Below are 24,907 nucleotides of genomic sequence, written 5' to 3'. Positions count from 1 at the left end.
GCAAGGCCATCTAGTTTTAATTAATTAGAAGACCATCTAAGCATTATAATTAATTGAGAGGTTTTTGTAAGTGGTGAGTGTCATAAAGCATAATAAAGTTTAGTTGTAGTGATAATAGCCCAGGAGTTTGGATTCAACCACTTACTAGCTGTGTGACCCTGAGCAAGATATTAAACCTCTGTAGGCCTTTATATTTTCATTTGTAAGTTGGCAGTAAAAATAGTCTCCACCTTACAGAGCTGCTGTAAGGGATTAATAAGAGAATCCATGTAAAGTACTAGGCAGAATGTTAGGCACAGGGCATATTAACTGCTGCCAATATCCTGTCATCATCATTGTCATCATCATTATTATTGTCGTTGTTATTATTTCCCAAGGAAATACTTTTTTAGGCAGGGTGATTCCAAAGGCCAAATGATATGTTTGACCATTCAAAGTACCCGGCCAATTGAACAGATAGGATCTAGCACTGACTGCCAGAAGAAATGTGTTCTACTTGTTCTTATTGCTTCCTTGGATTCAAATATAGTTGTCCTCATCTCCTCATCCACAACCCCAAAATGTTTTTCTGTACTTTCCTATCAAAGTTTTTTATCTTGGGTGAGAGCAGTGGCTCACACCTATGATCCCAGCACCTTGGGAGGCCAAGGTGGGAGGATTGCTTGAGCCTAGGAGTTCGAGACCAGCCTGGGCTAAATGGTAAAACCCTGTCTCTACTAAAAATACAAAAATTAGCCAGGTGTGGTGGAGTACACCTGTAGTCCCAGCTATTATGGAGGCTGAGGTGGGAGGATCACATGAGCCCAGGAGGTGGAGGCTGCTGTGAGCCATGATCATGCCACTGCAGTCCAGCCTGAGTGACAGAGCAAAACACTGCCTGAAAAGCAAAAACCAAAACAAAAGAAAAATTTTTTTTTCTTTTGCCTAAGAAATGGGCTTTGCAGCGTTTCTCCACTACCTGCTTTTATCAGGCCTTGGGCAAGGATGGTTTTACAACCCAGGGAGCAAACCACAGCCACCCTGCCCACTCATGAGGCTGTGTGCCTGTGATCATATGGCCTCCCTGTGGCAGAATTTAGGGACTTGTCTTGTGGGGGCTCGGAAAAACAGACTAATGTCCATCCACAGCCGTGGGTGTCATTTCGTAACCATATTCAAAGCTGTTAAGCATTTTTCTGCCAGAGAGAAAGGGCTGGATATCTTTTCATCTTTGTTAAACAATGAAAAACAAAGAATGGAATGTTATGTTTTAATTAAAGAGCTATTCTACCCCCCTTTCTTTATCCTGAGTATTGAGTTTTCATAAATCTTTATCTCCTGTAAATCTTCAGTCTCATCCCTCCCACCTCCCATCGTTAATTAGATTTTCTGGTTTGTAGCCACTTGAAGTGGAGAAAAATCACTGAACTAGACTTTGGAAACAATACAGTTCTGGTTTTATTACTCAATTTCAGCATGGATCAGATTCTCAGAATGTACTTTCATTTACATATCTGTCTTTTATAACAAAATCTACAGATCCTATCAATGCAACAATTTTTTTCTCCTTTACCAAGCCCCAACTGACTTTATTCCAAACACGCAAATTCACTAGCAGAGTACATTTTAAAGTTTCTATTCATTGAAAGGTGTGTACTGCCGGCCCTGTCTCAGCTGCGTTTGCAAGAATGAAATGCCTCAAGCATTCTTTGTATTGTCACCTCCTACCTCCAAAATATTTCTTGAATTCATTGATTTCACAATGCTTGATTCAGTATACCTGTGTCTGTCTGAGAACATTGCAATAGGTTCCTGCTCCCCCAGTACTATAGCCATGCTGTAATCTTCCTCATCGGTAAAAATCCTTCTCATTTAGTTTGTAATCACACCATGTTTCTGTGGCTTTGTTTGAGCAGTCCCTTACCCAGGATGCCTGTCTAGCTTTATCTACTTGGTGAATTCCTTCCAGACCATCTTAATGTCACCTCTATTCATCAGTCCCAGCTTCCTCAGGTGGGATTATGTTTGCCTTACTCTGGGCTTTGTAGGACTTGTTTGCATTATCAAAGTTGCTACATTTGCATTCGTGATTACGTAATTGTGTCTGTCTCCTCCTCTAGATGCCTTCAGGTTAGAGTCTGCCTTTCTCATAATTGTACCTTCATACTACCCAACAGAATACCTGACCCAGGGAAGGCACTGGGTAAATACTTGTCAAGTGAATGAAAATCTCCTTTTTCAGTGGTTATATAAATAAGAAGGAAAGACATAATAAAGACAATTACTTGAGTAATTTTCTGCAGAGACTAAAGAAAGCTGCAAGTAATTTGTTTGCGATTTAAAAGAAGTGGGTAGATTAAAAGAAATTCACAGCTAAATAATGAAACGTGGGGGTCCCAAGACACATGTCTCTCTTTTTAGAAATGTCTACCTAAATGTACAATGAATGTTTTCGGAAAAAGAAAAAACAGATTTTTTTTTCAACACGAAAATCAAAAAATAAAATACTTATGAAATAAACTTAGATTCTGTAACCTAATTTTGAATTATGGTCATGTTTTAGTTGTTGTGTTGTTTTTGTTTTGTTTTTTGCGTGATCTCGGCTCACTGCAAGCCCCGCCCCCCGGGTTCACGCCATTCTCCTGCCTCAGCCTTCCGAGTAGCTGGGACCACGGGCACCCACCACCACGCCTTGCTAACCTTTTTTTTTTTCTTGCATTTTTAGTGGAGACGGGGTTTCACCATGTTAGCCAGGATGGTCTCAATCTCCTGACCTCGTGATCTGCCCTTCTTGGCCTCCCAAAGTTGTTGTGTTTTAATAAAGTAGGTTATTTGAGGCCAGGTGTAGTGGCTCACACCTGTAATCCCAACACTTTGGGAGATGGAGGTGGGCGGATCACCTGAGGTCAGGAGTTCAAGACCAGCCTGGCCAACATGGTGAAACCCCCCATCTCCACCAAAAATACAAAAATTAGCCAGGTGTGGCGGCAGGTGCCTATAATCCCAACTACTCAGGAGACTCAGGCAGGAGAATCACTTGAACCCAGGAGGTGAAGGTTGCAGTGAGCTGAGATCACGTCACTGTACTCCAGCCTGAGTTATTTAAAAAAAAAAAAAAGTTATTTGTGTTGTAGGAGTTATTAAGAAATTATTTTAGGCAAATAGAGAGGAAAAGTGGTCTTTGGGAAGTTTTCATTTTTTAAAGCATTTCCGGAAAGTTTCTTGTAAGGCCCCACCAGGCCGGCAAACTTTGATATACAAATGCAGGCCATTAGAAACTGGGTCCACCCAAAATGGCAATTCCTGCAGCCTTCTCGCCCTTGCCTCACATGTTCCTGGCAACATGGCCACCCCCACATATCCCCACGTGTGTAGAACATCATGGCAATGCATTTGCATATTAAAAGGCTGGGATGAGAGGGCCAGCTTTTTCGCAGGGCTACGTAAATGACATGCCTAGTCAAACCAATCCTCTGAGCCCTATGCAAATCAAACGCCGCCTCCTCCAACCTCTGTATATATACCTGACTGGTATCCATGACAGGTAGGGACCTCCTCTTTTGGTTTTGGAGCACCCCCCCGCCCCCATCCCTCTGGCTGTGTACGGGGGAGCCTCTTCCTTCTGCCTTTCTCTTTTCTTTCTTGCCCATTAAACTCCTTAAAACCACTCCTCATGTGTCCGTGTCATTTTATCTAAACTGGCATGAGGACCAAGAACCCTGGTGTTCCTCCACTCATCAAAGCTGTATCATTTGGACCCTACCCTCTGACAAAGATTCTTCATGTGACTAAACTTTAGTCAGGGCTCCTGAACCTTATACTGGGCCCACCTGTGAATGCCTTGTAAAATCCCGTTTTAGCAAAAAAACCCCAGCCTTCAATACCTGATCATTCTCCATGTCGGGTTTCTATTCTCCACCATCCCCCAGGTGACATCTGATCACCCTGGTGTCTTCGGCAAGAATCCCGTTAGGTTGGTTTAGCCAGAATCCCCTCTTACCCCTTATATTTCCTCTTAGTAATTTTCTGTCCACAGCCCCCCACCCAGCTCCTTGGCTATAGATTCCCACTTGCTCATGCTGTATTTGGAATTGAGCTCAATCTCTCTTCCTAACTGCAAATCACATTGCAGATGTCCCCGTACCTGTCTCCATGGTCCTGAAGAAAGTCAGCCTTACTGTGCTTTAACAAGTGTCATTAAATAGTTTTTTCTGTAACATCTCTCTTTCCTTTCATTCCTTTATCATTATGCAGAACCTGAAGACCATACACCATGCTATCTGATGCCTCTCAGGGAAGTACAAATTTTGATTTCATGCATTAAGATGCTGAACTTCCTTTGTACCCAAATAAACCTGCAAGCATCTCTTTTCCTTTGTAATTTTATCATTTAACTCAGCAGGAAATAAAATTGCCAGGGCTACTGCCTGCTAACTGATTGCCAGAATGTGTTCTGCGGCGTGTTATTGGAGCTTACTCCCATCTTGTCAAAGCCATTTCAAAAGTATCCGGTGTTTTCGTCTCTCTACATTGTTTCACTTTGGTCGCTTGTGGATTTTGGTGAGATAACCAGGACTGGTCACACTCAATCTTACCATTTCAGACCAGAGGACTCCCAAGGCAGGGAGCTGTGGTTAGAATATGGGGGTGGTAGTTCTTCCTGTAGCCTCCTAACCTGTTTCTACCTCCCATGTTTTTATGGTTTTGGAGAATACCATAAACAAAGAGTAAATTTTTTTTTTGAATAAAGTTCTCGCTCTGTTGTCCAGGCTGGAGTACAGTGCTGCAATAATGGCTCACTGCAGCCTCGACCTCCCAGGTTCAAGCAATCCTCCCACCTCAACCTCCCAAAATGCTGGTATTACAGGTGTGAGCCACTGCATCCAGCCCAAAGAGCAAATTTAATCCTCTAAGCACCACCTTCACTTTATCACTAATAAGTCAGTGCTGCCCATTGCCCAAGCATGGCCCCCTTCAGTCCCCCTCCTGAGCGTTCTGTCCTGGCCCCACACAGTCTGACTGTGGATGCCTCTCCAACCTCACCTCCCATGTCACATGTCAGTCAGTTACCCTGTGTGTCATCCCCTCTGCATCACCGAGTCTTCTCCACAAACATTTTGCATTTCCTTTTCACCAAGATACTCTTGCTGATAGCCTTCCATTCCCTTTCAGCATCTTACAATTCTGTTTACTACCCCAGGCCCAGCTTGAATGCTACCTTCTCCATGGACCCTGTTCTAATCCCCATGGTCAGAATTAATCACTCGTACTGTGTGGATGTAAGAATTCATCTTCTATGTGTGTATGGCAATTTTCAGGCTGTTCCGCATGCTGTAGTTATTTGTTTACATTTCTGTTCCCTTAGCCAAGGCTTCTGCTTTTGTTTTGCTTTTTTCAATCTTATATTTCCCATTTGGTAGCACAGTGCCTTTCATTTATTCTTCACCAGATACGTATTGAACACTGCTATGGGTGAGGTCTTGTTTTAGAGACTGGGGAAAAACAAGGAGCAAAAGGTAAAAATCCCTACCCTCGTGGAGCTTGCAATTAGTGAAAGAAGAAAGTCTGGGATTAAAATAGATAAAATGTAATATTAGGTGCTATGGAGAAAAATATAGCAGGGTGACACAGGAAATTCTAGGGGTTAGGGGATTTTCAATGGGATGCTCAGGGAAGGCCTCACCAAGAAGGTACCATTTTTGCCAAGACTTGTGGTGAAGGAGTAGCCATGTGCCTTTCTGGCGGGACAGGGGACAGTACACCATATGTGTGGCCTGTGCAGGGAGGTGTCTGATGTGTTCAAGTAATGCAAGGAGACTGGAATGGCTGGAGCCAGGGGTGAGTAGTGCGTAAAGTCAGAGAGGAAGGGACAGTTGCTCTGAGGTAGGGGCTTAGCCAGTTTTTGTGTGTGTTTTGTTTGTTTATTTTTAGAGACAGGGTCTCACTTTGTCACCCAGGCTGGAATGCAGTGGTATGACCATAGTGCTTATTGTATCCTCAGTTTCTTGGGCTCAAGGCTCTGCCTTCTGAGTAACTAGGACTACAGGCACCTGCCACTACAACTGGCTAATTTTTTAATTTTTTTTGTACAAATGGAGTCTCACTATGTTGCCTAGGTTGGTGTTGAACTCTTGCCTCAAACAATGCACCCACCTCCATGCTGGTATAACAAGCGTGAACCACCGTGCCCAGCCTTAGCAGGGTATTGAGCTAAAGGATGACATGATCTGATCAGTGCTGTCATAGTATTTCCCTGGCTGCTGTAGCAAGGAGTGGTTCAGTTTGAACTCTTATTTTGGCTCAGGATTTTGGGCACATTGAATGTGGGGTGTGGGAGAAATTGAGGTGTCTAAGACGATCTCAAGGCTTTTGGCCTGAGAAAGAGGAAGGATGGAGCCACCATTCATGGAGCAAGGCAGACTGCAGACAAAGCAAGTTTGGGGAGCAAGACTGGGAGGACACTGTGGGTGCTGACATAGAAAGGTGTCCACACTGAGATGTCCGCATCACATGGTTAAGTAAAAAATTTCACACTTACACATATGTGGGGGAGAACCTGGGAGGATGTATATTGAACCATTAACAGTTAACTGTTTCAGGCATGGCACTACTGGGCGTTTTTACTTTCCAATTATGAATTGCATGTCTATATAATTCACAAGTCCAGATAATATAAAGGTAACAAAAATGCCTAAGACCAGTCTGCCCAGGTCCACTGTCTAAGCCCTCAGTGTGACAGGTTTCTTTCATCATTCACCAGATGGTGCACAAACTGCAGAACACCTCACAATGACAAATTTATAAGACTGTTTTCTAAACCAGAATGGAAATGTACAGTAGACTCCTTTATCAGCAGTTTCACTTTCCACAGTTTCAGTTACTCATAGTCAACTGAGGTCCAAAAATGTTAAGATATTTTGAAATAGATGGGGAGGAGCACATTCACATAGCTTTTATTACAGCATATTATTATAGTTGTTCTATTTTATTATTTTATTATTAGTTGTTACTCTCTTACTCTGCCTAATTTATAAATTAAACTTTATCTTATGCATGTACATATAGAAAAAACATCGTGGCCAGGCTCGGTGGCTCATGCCTGTAATCCCAGCACTTTGGGAGGCCGAGGCGGGTGGATCACTTGAGGTTAGGAGTTCGAGACCAGCCTGGCCAACATGGTAAAACCCCATCTCTACTAAAATTACAAAAATTAGCTGGGCGTGGTCACACATGCCTGTGATCCCAGCTACTTGGGGAGGCTGAGGCAGGAGAATCACTTGATCCTGGGAGGCAGGAGTTGCAGTGAGCCGAGATCTTGGCCACTGCACTCTATCCTGGGCAACAGAGTGAGACTCCATCTAAAAAAAAAAAAGGAAAGAAAGAAAGAAAGAGACAGAGAGAGAAAGAAAGAAAGAAAAGAAAGAAAGAAAGAAAGAAAGAGAAAGAAAGAAAGAAAGAAAGAAAGGGAAAGAACATCGTATATATAGAGTTTGTTACTATCCGAGATTTCAGGCATCTCTTGGGGGTCATGGAATGTGTGTGTCCTTTGTGGATAAGGGGGTACTACAGCATTCACCATGGGGCTAAAGCAACAATAGTTGTTTGCTTAGGACAATCCTTTCTGGTGAGTAACTCTGTTCAGAAAACCATGTTGTAGGCCAAAAGGTGACATGATAAATATAGATTTACAACAAAAGAAGTGAGGATATTTCTGTCGAGCAGGTTTGGCAGATTGGTGTTCTTTACTGTCAGGTTGTCTCTTTCCAGAAGACTAACACTCGTCCTCCGAATCAAAGCAGTTTTCTCCCCCATACGACACTGTTCAGACACACTCAGAATGCTAATGGTTCAACTTCTTCAGTCAATGAATATGCCCTTAATTCACCCCAGGCGAGGAACAAGTCAAGATATTGGGCGGAGTATAACTGATTTGAGAATCCAAATAGTATGCTATAAATAGTTATCTAAGGAAGAGAACAGGCTATCTAATAACTGATGAGCCACTTCTAAAAGAAGAATATTCTCTCAGTCCATTTTTTTGTACTCTACCAAGTACCGAAGAGCTGCTTTAAAGGTGAATTAGTCAGGTTCCAATCCTGGGAAGGAAGTTGTGCAGGCAGGTGGCAAGTCCTGAAAGGTACAACAGTGCCCATTGTCTAGAAACTGGGCAGCCAAACCCCAGTAGGGAGGAGCCTGCTGGTCTAGGAATGGTAAAGGGAACAAAAAGAGAAACCCCTTGTATGTCTCAAAGGATGATCCCCCCAAACTCCGCCCTGCCCTACCCTCCCACCTAGGAGAGGAAAATGGTGTCAACGTATGATCCACTTCATAGGGAAGTAGAGGCGGCTAAAGAAGGCAGCTGGCATAAAAAGCTGTAAAGAGACAGCCAGGAGAGGACTGTCCTGTAGAGGTAGCCCAGGACAAAGCCCAGTGCATCCCGGGTCTGGTAAGCAACACTGGAGCCTTTGGAGAGACGCTGAGGGGCACACTGGCCAGAAGCCAGGGCATGGAGCAGCTCATACCGGTCACTACTTTCTCTCTCTCTTTTTTTTTTTTTTTGATATGGGGTCTCGCTCTGTCGTCCAGGCTGGACTGGAGTTGCTTGATCTCGGCTCACTGCAAGCTCCACCTCCCAGGTTCAAGCAATTCTCCTGCCTCAGTCTCCCCAGTAGCTGGGATTACAGGTGCCTACCAATATGCCTGCCTAAGTTTTGTAGTTTTAGTAGATGGAGTTTCACCATGTTGGCCAGGCTGGTCTTGAACTCCTGACATCAGATGATCTGCCCGCCTCAGCCTCCCAAAGTGCTGGGATTACAGACATGAGCTACCATGCCCAGCCTGGTCACTACTTTCTGAGAATATTTGCTAGTCTCTGTAAGGAGAGGTAGGAAACATGTCAGTCCTCTTAGCAGTGCGCTTGCAAGTTATTGTTAGAATATGTTATTGCTCTACGTGCTTCATTTTCTTGGTTAACTATGGAGCCACTTTTTCTGATGACTGTATAGTCAGAGTTTTCCAGAGAAACAAAACCAATAGGATATATAGAGATATATAAGGGGAGATTTATTATGAGAATTGGCTTAGGCAATTATGGAGGCCAGAAGTCCCATGATCTGCCATCTGCAAGATGGAGACCCCGTAAAGCTGGTGTTACAATCCAGTCCAAATCTGGAGGCCTGAGAGCAAGGGGAGCTGATGGTGTAACTCTCAGTCCGAGGCTGAAGGCCTCAGAGCCTGGGAGGGGTGCAGGTATGTGTCTGGAATCCCAAGGCTGAGACTGGAGTTCTGATGTCCAAGAGCAGTAGAAGATGGGTGTTCCAGCACAAGAAAAGACAGAATTCATTCCTCCTCTGCCTTTTTGTTCTATCAGGGCCCTCAATGGATTGGGTGATGCCTTCCCACATTGGTAAGGGTGAGTTTTCTTTACTTAGTCTACTGATTCAAATGCTGATTTCTTCCAGAAACATCCTGACAAGCACACTCAGGAATAATGTTTTACCAGATACCTGGGCATTCTTTAGCCTAATCAAGTTGACACCTAAAATTAACCATCACAGTGATCTTCCTGATTTTGCTCCTATTTCTGAGGACACACTCTTATTCATATCCTGTAACCTTATAAGTGCTTAAAATAAACATGAAATGACATCATTGGTGGGAAATGAGAGAGGATTTAAGGAAGATAGGGAAGGCTGATAATTTACAAGGTCTGTTCCAGGTCGGTTTTTGTACAGGGTACTGTATGAAGTGAGAAACTACATTGGGTCACCTTTCACGAGGTGTGTGGAGCACCAACAGGCTTTGGAAGGACAGGCATCAGGCAGTTAACTGCATTTTACAAGTCCCTGGTCTCACTGTTTTTCATTCTGTTCATGTAGTGGTCCTAAGCGTTCTGGGGAGTTCGGGTTCTGAGTTGTTGATTAGTTCTTCTGGCCATAGGAAGGATGCAGGATGATGTACAACCTTCCCCACATCAGTCTGAACTCCAACAAGAAACCTATGATCTGGTATATTTCACATGTGTTTTGTCCTTCCAAAGAAGTCATCAGCGTAAAGTAATTTCTAAGAGACTATTTGAAGGATTTGTTCCTTTTGCTTCACCAAGACGACATTAAAAGCATATTCTACATTCTCTGTCAGGTTTCTGACTGAGTTCCTAAGCAGTCATCTTTCAGCTGGAACAGATCTGCAGTTTTACCTTCTTTTCCTGGACCACAAATGGGATGGGCATCAGTGGTACTGAGACAACCATTTATAACAATAATAGCTTCCAATTATTGAATGCTTGCCATGTGCTTATCAAATAGTCTTATGTATGTTAACTCCCTTAATCTTCACCACAGCCCTAGGAAATAGGTACTATTATGATCCCCATTTTATAGATGAGAAAATTGAGGCTTAAAGAAGTTTAAGCAGTGTGTACAGTATCACCCAGCTACTAAGTGGCAGAGCCTGGATTTGAAACCAGAGAATCTGGATCCAGGCTATGTGCTCATGGTTCCTGCTCTGTTCTGAGTTCCCATTAGAATGGAGCATGGAAGAATTATCATTTTGACTATCACCCTGGTATAACACATCCACTGAGCAGCTGCCAGCTTGTTTGAGGAGGAGGTTCGAGTTTAGTGTTTGGGGCTTGATGGTCAAATGCATCTGCCTGTCATTTCTTAGTCTTCGTGTTCTACCATTAGCCACATAAGATTCAACCTGAATTTGCTTCTCGGGTCCCCATCTCCTGAACTTTCTGGGCCTGTCTGTCCTCTGGGGATCTGAGTGGTGCATTGCTTGTTGTGCTCTGGTTTGCTTCATGTTTGGTTGTTTCTCTTCACTGAACCAGGCCTGAGGTGTTGATGTCAGAGCCTAGCAAGGAGAGCCAGCATTGTGAAGGCTCACTGTTTGTTTTGGCACTTGGAGCTGTGACTATGGGCCAGAAAGAGGGTTGCTGTGATGCTATTTCAAAGCTGTAGACCAGGGGCTTCCAGGCACAAGGATCTCATTTTCAGTTAGCTTGTGGTCAGGCTGCCGTACAGATTTGGTTTTTTGGTTTGTTTGTTTTTGCCTTAGGGATAGGAAAGCACGTGAAATCACTGCCTATGGCTGAAGGACTAGAAGAGATACTTTTTTTTTTTTTTTGAGATAGAGTCTCACTCTGTCGCCCAGGCAGAAATGCAGTGGCACGATCTCAGCTCGCTGCAACCTCTGCCTCCTGGGTTCAAGCGATTCTCCTGCCTCAGCCTCCCAAGTAGCTGGGATTATAGGCGCGTGCCACCACGCTCGGCTAATTTTTTTAATTTTTAGTAGAGACAGGGTTTCACCATGTTAGCCAGGCTGGTCTCCATCTCCTGACCTCGTAATCTGCCCACCTCAGCCTCCCAAAGTGCTGGGATTACAAGCGTGAGCCACCGCGCCTGGCCAACAGATTTCTTTAGAACTGCTGAGTCAGTCATGTTGGGAGTAATCACCTCACTGTCATCTATAAAATGAAATTAGTCATGTTACCCAGCCATTCCTATACTTCTCAGGGTGCTGTGCTGAATAAAATACAGTGAAATCTTTAAGGAAAACGTATGTGTGCATATTTATAAAACCTTTCCAAAAATTGTATATGTCAAAGGTGGGCCACTGCTAAGTGAGGAACCCATTCCCTGGCCTTAATTCCTCCCTGCGCTGAGGGGAACCACCTAGTCACTTGGAACTCTTGGGTATCAGTGGATTCACCAGGGTAAGGTTCTGTTAAGTTAGTGTCACCTCAGAATCGTTCTGTTAAGTTAGTGTCACCTCAGAATCAATGTACCTCTCTAGTAGCTAATGGACAGAGTGATTTTGTCATTTTTATAGAGAATAGGGTGAAACATCAGGTGAGGTGTTTGGGCTTCAATTAACAGAGTATCTGAATGTATTAGCTAGAGTGAAAGGTTCAGCTGCTATAACAACAATAAGGCAACAATAATGTGGCTTAAAAATGAATTTTTTTTTCACGTAACAGTCCATGGTGGCTATTTCATATCAGTGAGGGGAGAAGGGGCTCATGATAACCAGGCCATCTGCAGCATAGCTCCTGTCTTCCGGTCATCATGTCCCAGTTCACAGGAAATGAGTATGTGCCAGGCAGGCTTACATTCCATTGGCAAGAATTAATTCATGTGGCTACTTCACAGTGCAGAGGAAGATGGGGAGAGTCATGTAGCTGGGCAGTCATGTGCCTAGCTATTCTTCTGACACAGTGGAAGAAGAGAAGAATGGATGTTCATAGTCAGCTGGCTGTCTTTGCTGGAGTCAGTGCCTCTGACCACCAAGAATCAGTGAACGCCCCAATTTCTACACACAGAACACACTTGCTTCATCCCAAGGGAGACAAACCAAAGCCCCATCCAGTAGATGCACTGCCTGAAAATCCATGGTCGCTGGGTAACATATGAATTATTTCCATTACATTCCAACATGGTTCCTGATGGTCTTGCAACCTGTGAACTAAAAGGCAAGTTATCTCCCAACTTCTGCACTCATACTCACACTCAATATACCATGGGAGAACAGGGAGCAGAAAAACACAATTAAAACTCCTATTGGAAAAAGAGGAGGAGGAAATGCACACAGCAGCCCCTGGTCCACAGCAAGGCTGGGATCCTGCAGCAGGCAATGGGAAGGCCCCTTGCCCCGGCAGAAGAGGAGCTTGCCTGACTAGACTCTGGTTCTGCTCTTCAGGAGAGCCCTTGCTCATGCTCTTGGTGTCCCTTGGCCTTGCCCTTGGGGAAGGGGCTTCTCTGTGTTCAGTTTCCTCCTTCGCCAAATCTGAAGTGGGTGCTGGGGTTATCCCCCGCCTTGGTGGCTGTTCAGCTTTTGCAGCCCACTGCCTGCTGGTGCAAATTTGGAAGTTTGAGAGTGCAACAGTCATATTACTGGCTTGGTTATGGTCCCTTTGCTAATGCAGTTCAGGTACTCAGAACTTCCAGCCAGTTCACATGCCAGCCTTCTCTCCCAACCTTCTTTCCAAGACTTGGGCTATCTGCCTACTTTATTTCTTTGCTTCCTTGCCCTCCATGTTTTCCTCTCTCAATGTAGTGGCAGCTATACGGAGCCCTCTGAGACAGGGAGGGAAGGCAAAACCCTTATTTTCGTCTCCAGTCTCTTGCTGTTTGAGGTTTAGAAGTCACTGGCTTTTCCAACCCTTCAAGACACCAAATTTCTAAACTCTTCCTCTTCTTTTGTATCTCTCTTTGCAAATCAGTCCGGGTAGAGGCTCAATAGAAATGTGGTCTGCTTTTCAAGTTAGGTCAGGTGACAGGTTTTTTTTTTTAAGGTCAACAGACTTTGTTGGCACACACCAGATTTTAGTCACACATTTTCCTTATGACTGTCTTTTTTTTTAATTGTGGTAAAATATCATGACATTAAATTTATGATTTTTTAAGTGTGCAGTTCATTGGCAAAACTGAAACTCAATACCCATTAAACAATAACTCCTCATTCCCGCTATTCCTTTTTGTTTGTTAGTTTTCCTTCTAACAGTCAGGCCCCTCTGCTGCAGGTCTGCTGGAGTTTGCTGGAGGTTCACTTCAGACCCTGTTTGCCTGGGTATCACCAGTGGAGGCTGAAGACCAGCAAAGATTGCTGTTTGTTCCTTCCTCTGGAAGCTTTTTCCCAGAGGGGCACCTGCCAGATGCCAGCCAGAGCTCTCCTGTATGACGTGTCTGTCGACCCCTGCTGGGAAGTGTCTCCCCATCAGGAGGCACGGGGGTCAAGGACCCACTTAAGGAAGCAGTCTGTCCCTTAGCAGAGCTTGAGCGCTGTGCTAGGAGATCTGCTGCTCTCTTCAAAGCCGGCAGGCAGGAACATTTAAGTCTGCTGAAGCTGCACCCACAGCTGCCCCTTCCCCAAGTTGCCCTTCCCAGGGAGATGGGAGTTTTATCCATAAGCCCCTGACTGGGGCTGCTGCCTTTCTTTCAGAGATGCCCTGCCCAGAGGCCACTTTTTGTTTTTTGATAATAGCTATCCTAATGGGTGAGGTGGTACTTCATCTTTTTTGAAGTGGCTTTTTAAACTTCTAAAAATTTTGGTGAAATATATATAACAAAAACTGCCATTGTGACCATTGCTAAGTGTATGATTCAGTGGCATTAATTATATTCACATTGTTGTATGACCATCACCACTCTGTCTCTGAAACTTTTTCATCACCCCATTGATGAAAATTTTAAGTGAATTTTAGACATTGTGACAATTGGCTGCTAAATAGTATACTCCTCTAGAAAATGGACATTTTCCTGTATAATGCAATCCTGTTATCATATGAGCCTTCATTCATTTTCCATTGGAGAGAACTTACTCACAGGGCCACACTTATTACAAAGGAGGCTGCGAAGTATCCACTTACCAAATTATAATGGAAGGAGACAGAGTGGATTTTGGTGCTCTACCACCCTACAGTAATAAAGCAATAATGACTTTTAATTTATTCACATTACAAGTTTGGAGGTAGGTGATATTGAGCATTTGGTAGTGTCTTAATGATGTTATCAAGGATTCAGTTCTTCCCACCATCTAATCTGCCATTCTCAGTATGTTGACTTTGGGTCCTCATGTTTTTTTGTCTCTTGGTTACATTATGGCTGCCATAGCACTAGGTACCATATTTTCACTATAGCATCCCAAGTGGGAGAGAAGTAGGGTGGGCAGAAAAGAAACAATCCACTATCAAGGATGCAAATGCTTCCCATTTGCTGCTCAGTAGACTTCCCCTTGCATCTCATGGGCCAGGTTCAAAGGAGTCTAGAAAGGTACTTGTTAAAGGAAAATGAGATCACTATGATTGGCTTAACAACTCATGACCTATAGCCTTGGGCTGAGCCCATTGCTGTCCCTAATAAAATTAGACTTCTATTAGCTAAGAAAAAGAGGAGAAATGACTGTTGGGTTGGCAGTTACATCTGCCACATGTGGGCAATATTTTTATTATTATTAAAGATATAAACGGACTCTGAAGAGGATCTTGGCATAGAAACTCTAAGACAGTATTATTGAATTGAAGTGCTGGTAGAAGGGAATTCCTTCTGGGATTATTCTGTCAATAGTGTAGGGACAGGCCAGGCGCAGTGGCTCACGCCTATAATCCTAACACTTTGAGAGTCCGAAGCAGGTGGATTGCTTGAGCCCAGAAATTCAAGACCAGCCTGGGCAATATGATGAGACCCTGTCTCTACAAAAATTAGCTGGGCATAGTGGCACACGCGTGTAGTCCCAGCTACTTAGGAAGCTGAAGTGGGAGGATCACCTGAACCTGGGGAGATTGAGTCTGCAGTGAGCCATGATCATGCCACTGCACTCCAGCCTGAGTGACAGAGTGAAACCCTATCTCAAAAAAAAAAAAAAAAAAAAAAATAGTGTTGGGACAATGTGCTCCATTGATTTCTGAGAAAAAGAATCCTTAGGTCACTGGCATGAAAGGATCCCTATAGTCCTATAGTCATCTATCAGTTGAATGAAGGTGATTGCCTTTAGAAATCAAGACAGCATTGGAGAAAAACTAGTTGCCATTGGTTCTTCTTAGGAATCATCATATTCTTTTGGGAATGGTAATGTTTAATAGAAATCCTTTACTACATATTCTTTCTTGCCAGCACTTATGAAAAATGTTGTAGGAACAGGGGGATTGGCCTCATTAATTGAATAATATTGTTTATATCTGTGGATGGAGGGAAGTCATATACTCTTAAAGTGACACCAGGTCACCTGACTATTATGCCTTCCCAAACTTAGGATTCAGTGAAAACGAAATTTTCTTTGTTAGCAGAACAAGTGTGGCATTTGTTGGTTGTGTTTCATATCTCCCCAGGCTGATTTATATCCGAGAGCCTGCAAACATTTTAGGGGAAAAACAAAATAAACAGTCCTCATCATTACCCCTTATAATTATAAATGAATGATAAGATAATAAAAGCCCTTCACACTTGCCCATGACACAAAAGAAAAATAAGATGCATAGGTGGTTAAAAAACAAACCAAGGATGCTCTTGGTTCATGGGCACTGTGACAGTCGTGGTCATGAGTGGGCGACTCGTTCATCATTTCTGCTTCATTCCAGTTGGCCCTGAGAGCAGAATGAAAAACTACTGTAGCAGGAAGCTCATTTCCTGATAAATTACAAGACAAAAAAGATAACCAAAGACCCCCAACAGCACTTTCAGCATAATACAGTTAACATTTATTGAAATGCCTGCTGTATGCCAGCCACTGTTCTGTGTGCTTTAAACATATTTTCAATCCTCAGTAAAACCCTGTAAGGTAGATACCATTATTATTTCCACTTTGCTGATGAAGAAACTGAGGCACAGAGAAGACTTAACCAAGGACACACAACTAATAAGAGGCAGAGCTGGATTCCAAGCCCTGGTAGCCTGGCTCCAGAGTCTGTGAACTATAGCTACCTCTCTCCATTGCCCCAGGGAGGACCAAGTCCTTCTGTTTATAATAAGCAAGTCCTTTCCAGCCCTTGGAAATATTAACTACAATGACACTTCACAGTCATTGTTGTAAGTGGTTCTCACTAATCAAGATTTTTTTTGTTTTATGTTTTTGAGATAGAGTCTTGCTCTGTCGCCTAGACTGAAGTGCAGTGGTGCGATCACAGCTCACTGCAACCTCCGCCTCCCGGGTTCAAGCGATTCTCCTGCCTCAGCCTCCCAAGTAGCTGGGACTACAGGCGCGTGCCACCACACCCTGCTAATTTTTGTATTTTTACTAGAGATGGGTTTCACCATGTTGGCCAGGTTGGTCTCGAACTCCTGACCTCAGATGATCCGCCCACCTCAGCCTCCCAAAGTGCTGGGATTTCAGGCTTGAGCCACCCCACCCAGCCATGAATTTTGACTTTATAAAGACCCCCTTTTCAAACCAACTAAAGGAGTTAAGAGTCTTAAATAATAAATTAATATGGGCTTATAGTAACACTCTGTTCACTTCCACAAAATCGTACATTTTCAAGTGGCCAGGTGTTCTCTTGGCTATCTGCAGCTTGAAGACTTCCAGAGCAACAAAAATGTCAATAGTGGGAGCCTCTGCAGACCTCATGCTACAGGTCATTTTCTCTGAGAGGAACAAAGAGAACTGCAGGGATGCCAGGTCACAAAGCGAGCGGTAGAAGGTGGGGATTTTCATCATATGACTCAAAGTGTTGAAGAGCCCCACTGTGCAGTCTCACTCACACCACAGATTGAGTAAAAGAAAGTGAAGATAACTCAGACTTAGGGAATGACATTTATTGGAAGAAAAGAACATGCGACAGAAATATACAGAGAGTTTGCAGTATTGGCTCTCTAGGAAGACTTGACCATCTGGATAACAGCTTTGCAAATCATTTGGATAAATGATACCATTTGGAGGAGAGTCTTCCAAAGCAAATCTAAATGCCAGAACCCTTTCAAGAAGGTTTATGCAGTTCTGGCTTTTTTCCTCCATTTGTTAGAAGCTCATGAGGTGACGTTGTCCTAGATATAATTAACCATTTAGGACATGGGAAGAATTATCTTTAATTTTTTTACTGCGAAGTATTATTGGAAGATTAATATCAATAGAGTAAATATTATGTAGAATAAAGAAGAAGTACGGGCCAGGTGCAGTGGCTCACACCTATAATCCCAGCACTTTGGGAGGCCAAGGCAGGTTGATCACCTGAGGTCAGGAATTCGAGACTAGCCTGGCCAACATGGTGAAACCCCATGTCTACTAAAAATACAAAAATTAGCTGGGTGTGCTGGCAGGTGCCTGTAATCCCAGCTACTCAGGAGGCTGAGGTGGGAGAACCACTTGAACCCAGGAGGCGGAGGTTGCAGTGAGCAGAGATTGCACCCCTACATTCCAGCCTGGGCGACAGAGTGAGACCCCATCTCAAAAAAAAAAAAAAAGCACAATTCAGAATGTAAAGATACAACAAGCCAGGTGTGGCGGTGCATGCCTATAGTCCCAGCTACTAGGGAGGTTGAAGTGGGAGGATCTCTTGAGCCCAAGAGTTTGAGTTCAGCCTGGACAACATAGTGAGATGCCATCTCTTTAAAGAAAAAATGCAAAGACAAAACTATTTTAGGAGTATGGAATATTCCATTCTTCTCCCCCTCTTTCCTTAAAGAGGGAAATGTACTCTTCTAGCTGGGAGGAAACTTGTGATTTAGCTCAGGGAAAGAGTGGAACTTATTCTTGCTAGGAAATATAAGTAAAGTTTGGGTGACACTTTCTAATGTGACTAGAAGCAATGGGCCAGTTTATTTTCATGGTGTCTGGAAGGATGCAAGAAAAAGATCCATCTCCTACTTTTAACTTTAATTCTCAGGCAGCAGTAAGGCAAAGTTAACAAAGTTAATTTGCCCATGGCAGTGGCTCATGTGGGTGGATCATTTGAGCTCAGGAGTTCTAGACTAGCTTGGGCAACGTAGTGAAACCTTGTCTCTACAAAAAATACAAAAAATTAGCCAGGTGTGGTGGTGTGCAGCTGTAGTCCCAGCTACTTGGGGGCTGAGGTGGGAGGATCGCTTGAGCCCAGGAGGTTGAGGCAGCAGTGAGCCATAATCGCGTCACTGCACCCCATCCAGCCTGGGTGACAAAGCGAGATTGTGTCTCAAAAAAAAAAAAAAAAAAGAGAGAGAGAGAGAGTTAATTTAATATATTGTTTATCCTTTGCTAAAAGGTACTTTCAGTCAGGTATCTGAACTTGTCAAGCCAAGGCAGCTCAGAGAGTCCTGTGAAACTAAACCAAATTAAACATTCATCTCCAGGAACCTCCTGGAATCCTTCCCCAGTACCTGGAGCAGCGAGCACATCAGAGTCGTTTCTCTATTGCGAATTCTTTAGTCACAATATAAGCTGACAAGCGCAGGTAAATGAGAATCAGTGGCTAAATGGGACATCCCAGTACCTTGGGCCAGGAAATTAGTATATAAAGCTATTGTAGCTTGATGCCATAGTCTTAGAATTATCTTGTTAACCCTCTTCACTCTACCTCCCTGCTTGAAAATTTCGATTTCCCATATAGACATTCCTAAAAGGGGAGCCAGCATGAGTATTTGTCCATTTGACAATTGTGCCTCCCATTGTACATTAACAAGTTGTCGTTCTGATTTATTCATCAATCTGTTGTAACAATAGTTAACATTTTCTCTGGGGCTGATAATTCTGAGTACTTTGGATCATTCTGTTTTTGCAAAGGTATAAAATACCAGACTTGGCTTAACCTCCAAGGTACTGCCACTCTGTCCTTGACATCCTTCTCCCTTTCTTTGCATTCAATAGTGTTCATTTAGTTGAATCTCACAATCTAGGTTTCAGCACCTAGATTCTGTAACACCATAAGAAAATGGTGTCACAGATTTAAGTAACGACCCAGACCGAATTAGTCAGTTATTGGGAAAACCGAGGTTGGGAACCAGATCTCCTAAGCATCTTGGCTGTACTCATCCTATTCGAGGACCCTGTTTCATTGGCAGACCTAGAATAATTGGTTTACTTACTCAATCATCACTCCTATTTTCTGTGCTCCCTCTACATTTGGCTACTTACGGAATTATTTTTGTTGGCATAATGGATAGCTTTATTATGAGCCCACAACTTTTTGGACATAAATAAATGAATAGAGACTAACTAGCAATACTATGTATGCTTAAAATGTTCACTGTTCTTCCGTATTATATAAACTAGAAAGCCATGAACCACTAGTTCATACAATAGCTTTTATATCTTGCGTAGAATGTTACGTATAAATAGTCGTATTCGTTAGACCTTGCCTCAGTATTTCCGCCACCTGGTATAGTACCTGGCACAGGTAGGGTGTCCATAATTTTGAGTTAGATTGTATTGGATTAGATTAGTTGCAAATTAAATTATTGAAAGTGGCTCTAATGTCTTTCAACTCTATTCTGTAATTTAGATCTGTAAACTAGATTCTGTAATTTATTTAACACCACTGCCCAGATATGTGTTTAGACAAAGGCACAACTGTTGAAAGAGACTTTATTAGGCCCAGTGTCTATCTCTTAGTCTGAAAGATCTACGTAATCAGGTAGACCAGTTCTGGGAACTAAGACCTCCTGAGATGTTGCAGATGGGATTGGTTCGCCAGCCTGCAGCGAGGAGCATCATGTTTCCTCTCTTGTCTCAACACTTGGAAGGTCCAGAGAGTCCCAGCATATGAAAGCAGATGTCTTGGAGGTATTCACCAATGGGGCAGTGCTGGTTCAAACCAGTAAACAAACTTTCTTTAATTGTAAAAAATTGTAAAAAAAAAACAACAACTTGTTTTAATTGTAAAACTCAAAATAAAGAGCATTGATATCTCCCTAGAGATGCCATTTAATCACATTGTTCTTCTGATTCTCAGGTCCCCAGTGGAGGTTACTAGGGCACTTAATTTCCTTAGAACAGGTGTTTTTGCCATAAGGATTATGTTGGCATCCAGTGTCTCTGATAGATTTTGTCTGGCAGTTAAGACATAAAATGATAGTTATTTCTTTATGTTTAATACTGATAATTTTTCATAGATACTTCTGGAGCTTCTAGTTTTCACTTCATTTGTGCGAGGGGGGATTTTTTATTTCTATATTTTTGTAACCTCCAAAACGCCAGACATATGTATTTTTTTCAGTCTATTTATTAGCACTAATTTAAAGTTATACACAATGCATTGTTTTACAGAACATTCATCTTTAGTCTCCTGCGATTGCTGCTCAACAACATGTCATGAGAAAAGTTCAGATTTGCAAAGCATTTGTCATTTCCTCCTGATAATTGCTAATTTATTTAGTAACCATTTGTTTTTAATACCTTTGTCTGCCAACCTATAGATTTATGTACAGATCAGCTCCATACATACATAAATGTTCATATTAGTACTGAAAGTAGGTTGAAGTATACCTTTGGTACTTAGCTCTTTTAGCGAAAGTCCTAACCTAACCCAAACTCTTTTGTCTTTTCTTAAATGTATCAATACTTATACAAGGATAAATGTTTTTATGAAAAATTTTCTGGCCAGGCACTGTGGCTCATGCCTGTAATCTCAACACTTTGGAAGGTCAAGGTAGGAGGATCACTTTGGGCCAGGAGTTCAAGACCAGCTTGGGCAACATAGCTAGACCCCATCTCTACAAAAAAAATTTAAAAATAAAATTTCTATTAATTCTTAACTAAAACTCTGGAACATTTAAGCTAGATAACAATCATCCATGTTAACTGTTTCAGGGATTTCCCACATGAGTAGGTGAGAATAATGATACCAATTTGAATCATGGTTTCATAAAATACACTTTTTTTTTCAGTTAGACTAAACTTTCTTTTTTGTTTGTTTTGAGACAGTCTCGCTCTGACGCCCAGGCTGGAGTACAGTGGCGCGATCTCGGCTCGTTGCAAGCTCCGCCTCCTAGGTTCACGCCATTCTCCTGCCTCAGCCTCCCAAGTAGCTGGGACTACAGGCGCCTGCCACCACGCCCGGCTATAGTTTTGTACTTTCAGTAGAGACGGGGTTTCACTGTGTTAGCCAGGATGGTCTCGATCTCCTGACCTCGTGATCCGCCCACCTCGGCCTCCCAAAGTGCTGGGATTACAGGTGTAAGCCACCGTGCTTGGCCCAGTTAGACTAAACTTTTTATCTTGAAAGAGTGAAGTAAATGTTTTGCCTTAATTATTAATACGTGTTTATTTTATTTCAGTGGTACAGGCATGGATGGGAAGAAATGCAGTGTATGGATGTTCCTACCTCTTGTATTTACTTTGTTTACTTCAGCTGGATTGTGGATAGTGTGAGTATTTGCTCATTTAATTATTTAAGGATTCAGGTGCAATGTAGATACAAATGTAAACCTTAATAGTATATGGCAGCTGGGCACGGTGGCTCATGCCTGTAATCTCAGCACTTTGGGAGGCCGAGGCAGGCAGATCACTTGAGGTCAGGAGTTTGAGACCCTTGCCAACATGGGGAAACCCTGTCTCTACTAAAAATACAGAAGTTAGCCGGGCGTGATGGCACACGCCTGTAATCCCAGCTACTCGGGGGGCTGAGGCACAAGAATCGCTTGAACCCTGGAGGCAGAGGTTGCATTGAGCTGAGATCGCGCCACTGCACTCCAGACTGGGCAACAGAGCAAGACTGTCCCCACCCCCCAAAAAAATAGTAGATGGCATATCTTTATGACTATATTTATAAATACTTGAAAATAATATATTTTACTAATTCAACCTTGCTAAAGTCCTCATTTCTTTTCCCATTTTCTATTAACCAAAGTAAGTAACAAGAGTGAGTAATAATTATGCAAAGCCGGTGGTGAAGAATACTAGTTTATTTTGTGTTCATGTGTTCTTGTTGTAATGAACATTTTGTAAACAGGTTATATGAATTAATTATTTGCAAGATTTTTGAATTTGACACTAACATGCCATGGATTCCGTCTGCAGTCCAGTTCATAGTCCAGTTATTCATGATTGGGTCTGATGTGTTTTTGTTTTTTGTTTTTTGTTTTTTTTTGAGACGGAGTCTCGCTCTGTTGCCAGGCTGAAGTGCAGTGGCATGATCTTGGCTCACTGCAAGCTCTGCCTCCTGGGTTCACGTCATTCTCCTGCCTCAGCCTCCCAAGTAGCTGGGACTACAGGCGCCCACCACCACACCCAGCTAATTTTTTGTATTTTTAGTAGAGTCGGGGTTTCACCGTGTTAGCCAGGATGGTCTCGATCTCCTGACCTCGTGATCTGCCCTCCTCGGCCTCCCAAAGTGCTGGGATTACAGGCGTGAGCCACTGCGCCTGGCCCGATATGTTTATAAAATGAATATCATTACATTGGAAGTCCTGGCTTACCACAGAACGTTCCCACACTTGCTTATTTTAGGTAATATTCACTTTAAGAAAATTATTTTAGTTCCTCAAAGTTTGTTAGGAAAGGTAGGACACATATTCCCGAGAAGTTAGAAACTGAACCCTAATTTTAGTTTGCTCAAAGTTGTAAGTTCTATTTCCTTGTTTTCTAGTTTCCAGTTTATAAGCATGGCCATTACTTTGGGGATGTTTTGAAAATTAAGGAAATATTACTAATAATGACATTTGAGCTTCAAAGAACTAGATGATCTATGGGTAAAGAATTGTAAAAGAGCATTTCTCAGTTAGAAAAAGTGAATATGAATTAGTGCAGTTAGTTTAATAAAACTGGGAAACAAATGATTCTTTTTATCAATTTCTTTGTTCTATAAACTTATTCTTTTTTGATAGATACTTCATAGCTGTGGAAGATGACAAAATTTTACCATTAAATTCAGCTGAAAGGTAAAGTTTATCTGTGGGTAATTCGTTGTTCATCAAGAGATTTAGCAAAAACTTTCCCACTGGGAAGGTTAAACTGCACAAATGACAGTGCTTTAACCTGAGCTTCTGTGGTTTTTTTTTTTATCCAGGAAACCTGGTGTGAAGCATGCACCATATATAAGGTAACCCAGCAATTCTCTTCTGTCCTGTGGGACCACAGGAAAAGTTAGGAGGATTATAGATTTTGATATAGTAACTATAAAACATTTCATCTTTTTCAAGCATTGCAGGTGATGATCCTCCTGCAAGCTGTGTGTTTAGTCAAGTTATGAACATGGCAGCCTTCCTAGGTAAGAAGAGGGTAAAGAACGCTTTATGTGCTTTGGTACATTTCTTTTGTATTTTAAATTCTCCCAAACCCTTATCAAAACAATGGGGGGCTTATTTGATCATTTAGTATCATACGATGTCAATATGCTGAAGCCAGCTCTTTGTCTTAAAGGTCTTTTTCTCTCGTACATCCATTTACGTTCACCCTGCTGTCCTTACATTTTCTCTTCCCTTTACCATCTTTGTCATTTCAGATACTCTTGACTTGATCTATTTTGCTGCATAAAATAATATATTTCATGATATAAAATCCTGTATGAGAATGTAATATTGTATAATACATTTGCTTTGAAAAGAATGCTTTATTTATTCCTTCACTAGCAAAGATGAAAAAAATGCATGGGCTTTGTGATATTTGTTGATGTGTGTAGATACTGTCTTTAAACCTAAAGGTCAACATCAGCGTTAGGATTACACTCTCTCCTGTGCCTGTAGACATAGTAAGCTGGCAAATGGAGAAGTAAGCTTAAAAAGAAGAAGAAACCTTTAGTACTCATATCTAGCCCCAGTTCCTCACTTTTTCTTTGGGGCCCAAGACCCTCCTGTAATGTTCTGTCCCTCTGTGAGTGCGTCCATGAGCCTGCGTAGTCCTCCAGAGATGGTGGGAACCAGCCATGCACTCTATCCTTTTTTGAATCTACCTTGTATACCATCTCCTCAGTGCCAGGCTTTCCCAGTGTCTCTCCAAGAGTCAACTAGCTGTCACTGTCAGGATGCTGTTAGGAAGGACCAAAGACAGCCCACCCTTCCCACAATGGTGTTCTGGAAGTGGTTCTTTTGATGGTGAGACTTTCACTCCAAGTAAGAGGTAGTATCATTACTGAGGGAATATTCAATCTTTGTGGGACGTGTCTCCCAAAGAAGTAACCTGTTATTTCACCTCCACCCCCCAAAATTCCTACTCGCTCTTAATGTATTCTTTTTTAATATTTGCTATAAGAATGGGAAGACCTTTAGAAGTCAGTGGAAAATCAAGGGAGACAGGTGGTCCAACATGCAACACAGGCAGAAACTTAGCTGGTTCAGAAAGCCCAGAACATGAGAAACATGGAGAATGTTTCCCGTCAGGCCCATCAGGCCTCTCTTGAACCTGAAGCTTCAAAAAGAAGTACGCTGGGGAGCTTCTGTGCAGTTAGCAAGATTCTTCCCTGGAGCTAACCACCTTTCCGTCAAAGCCCTCCCCAGCCATCCCCAAAGCGTATCCCATTCGCCAAAGCAGGAGGTGTCCGGAAGGCCTGGGCTGCTACACTACCACTAAGGAGAAAGTTGAATAT

General features: G+C 42.6%; 1 protein-coding gene across 2 annotated transcripts in view; it reads left to right on the top strand.

Annotated features, from left to right (window-relative positions):
* TMEM150C (transmembrane protein 150C) overlaps window positions 1–24,907 on the top strand; it is a 79,063-nt gene that overhangs the window by 35,968 nt on the left and 18,188 nt on the right. For both annotated transcript variants that reach the window (XM_004038895.5, XM_031010255.3), the window contains exons 2-5: window positions 21,663–21,752; window positions 23,211–23,264; window positions 23,393–23,425; window positions 23,526–23,593. In XM_004038895.5, coding sequence (XP_004038943.1) covers window positions 21,663–21,752; window positions 23,211–23,264; window positions 23,393–23,425; window positions 23,526–23,593 — 245 coding nt within the window. The remainder of the gene's footprint in view (window positions 1–21,662; window positions 21,753–23,210; window positions 23,265–23,392; window positions 23,426–23,525; window positions 23,594–24,907) is intronic.

This window comes from Gorilla gorilla, chromosome 3 (assembly GCF_029281585.2).
Source record: "Gorilla gorilla gorilla isolate KB3781 chromosome 3, NHGRI_mGorGor1-v2.1_pri, whole genome shotgun sequence".
Classification (NCBI taxonomy): Eukaryota; Metazoa; Chordata; class Mammalia; order Primates; family Hominidae; genus Gorilla; species Gorilla gorilla.
The sequence above is the reverse complement of the archived record's forward strand: the minus strand, read 5'-3'. Positions and strand labels throughout refer to the sequence as shown.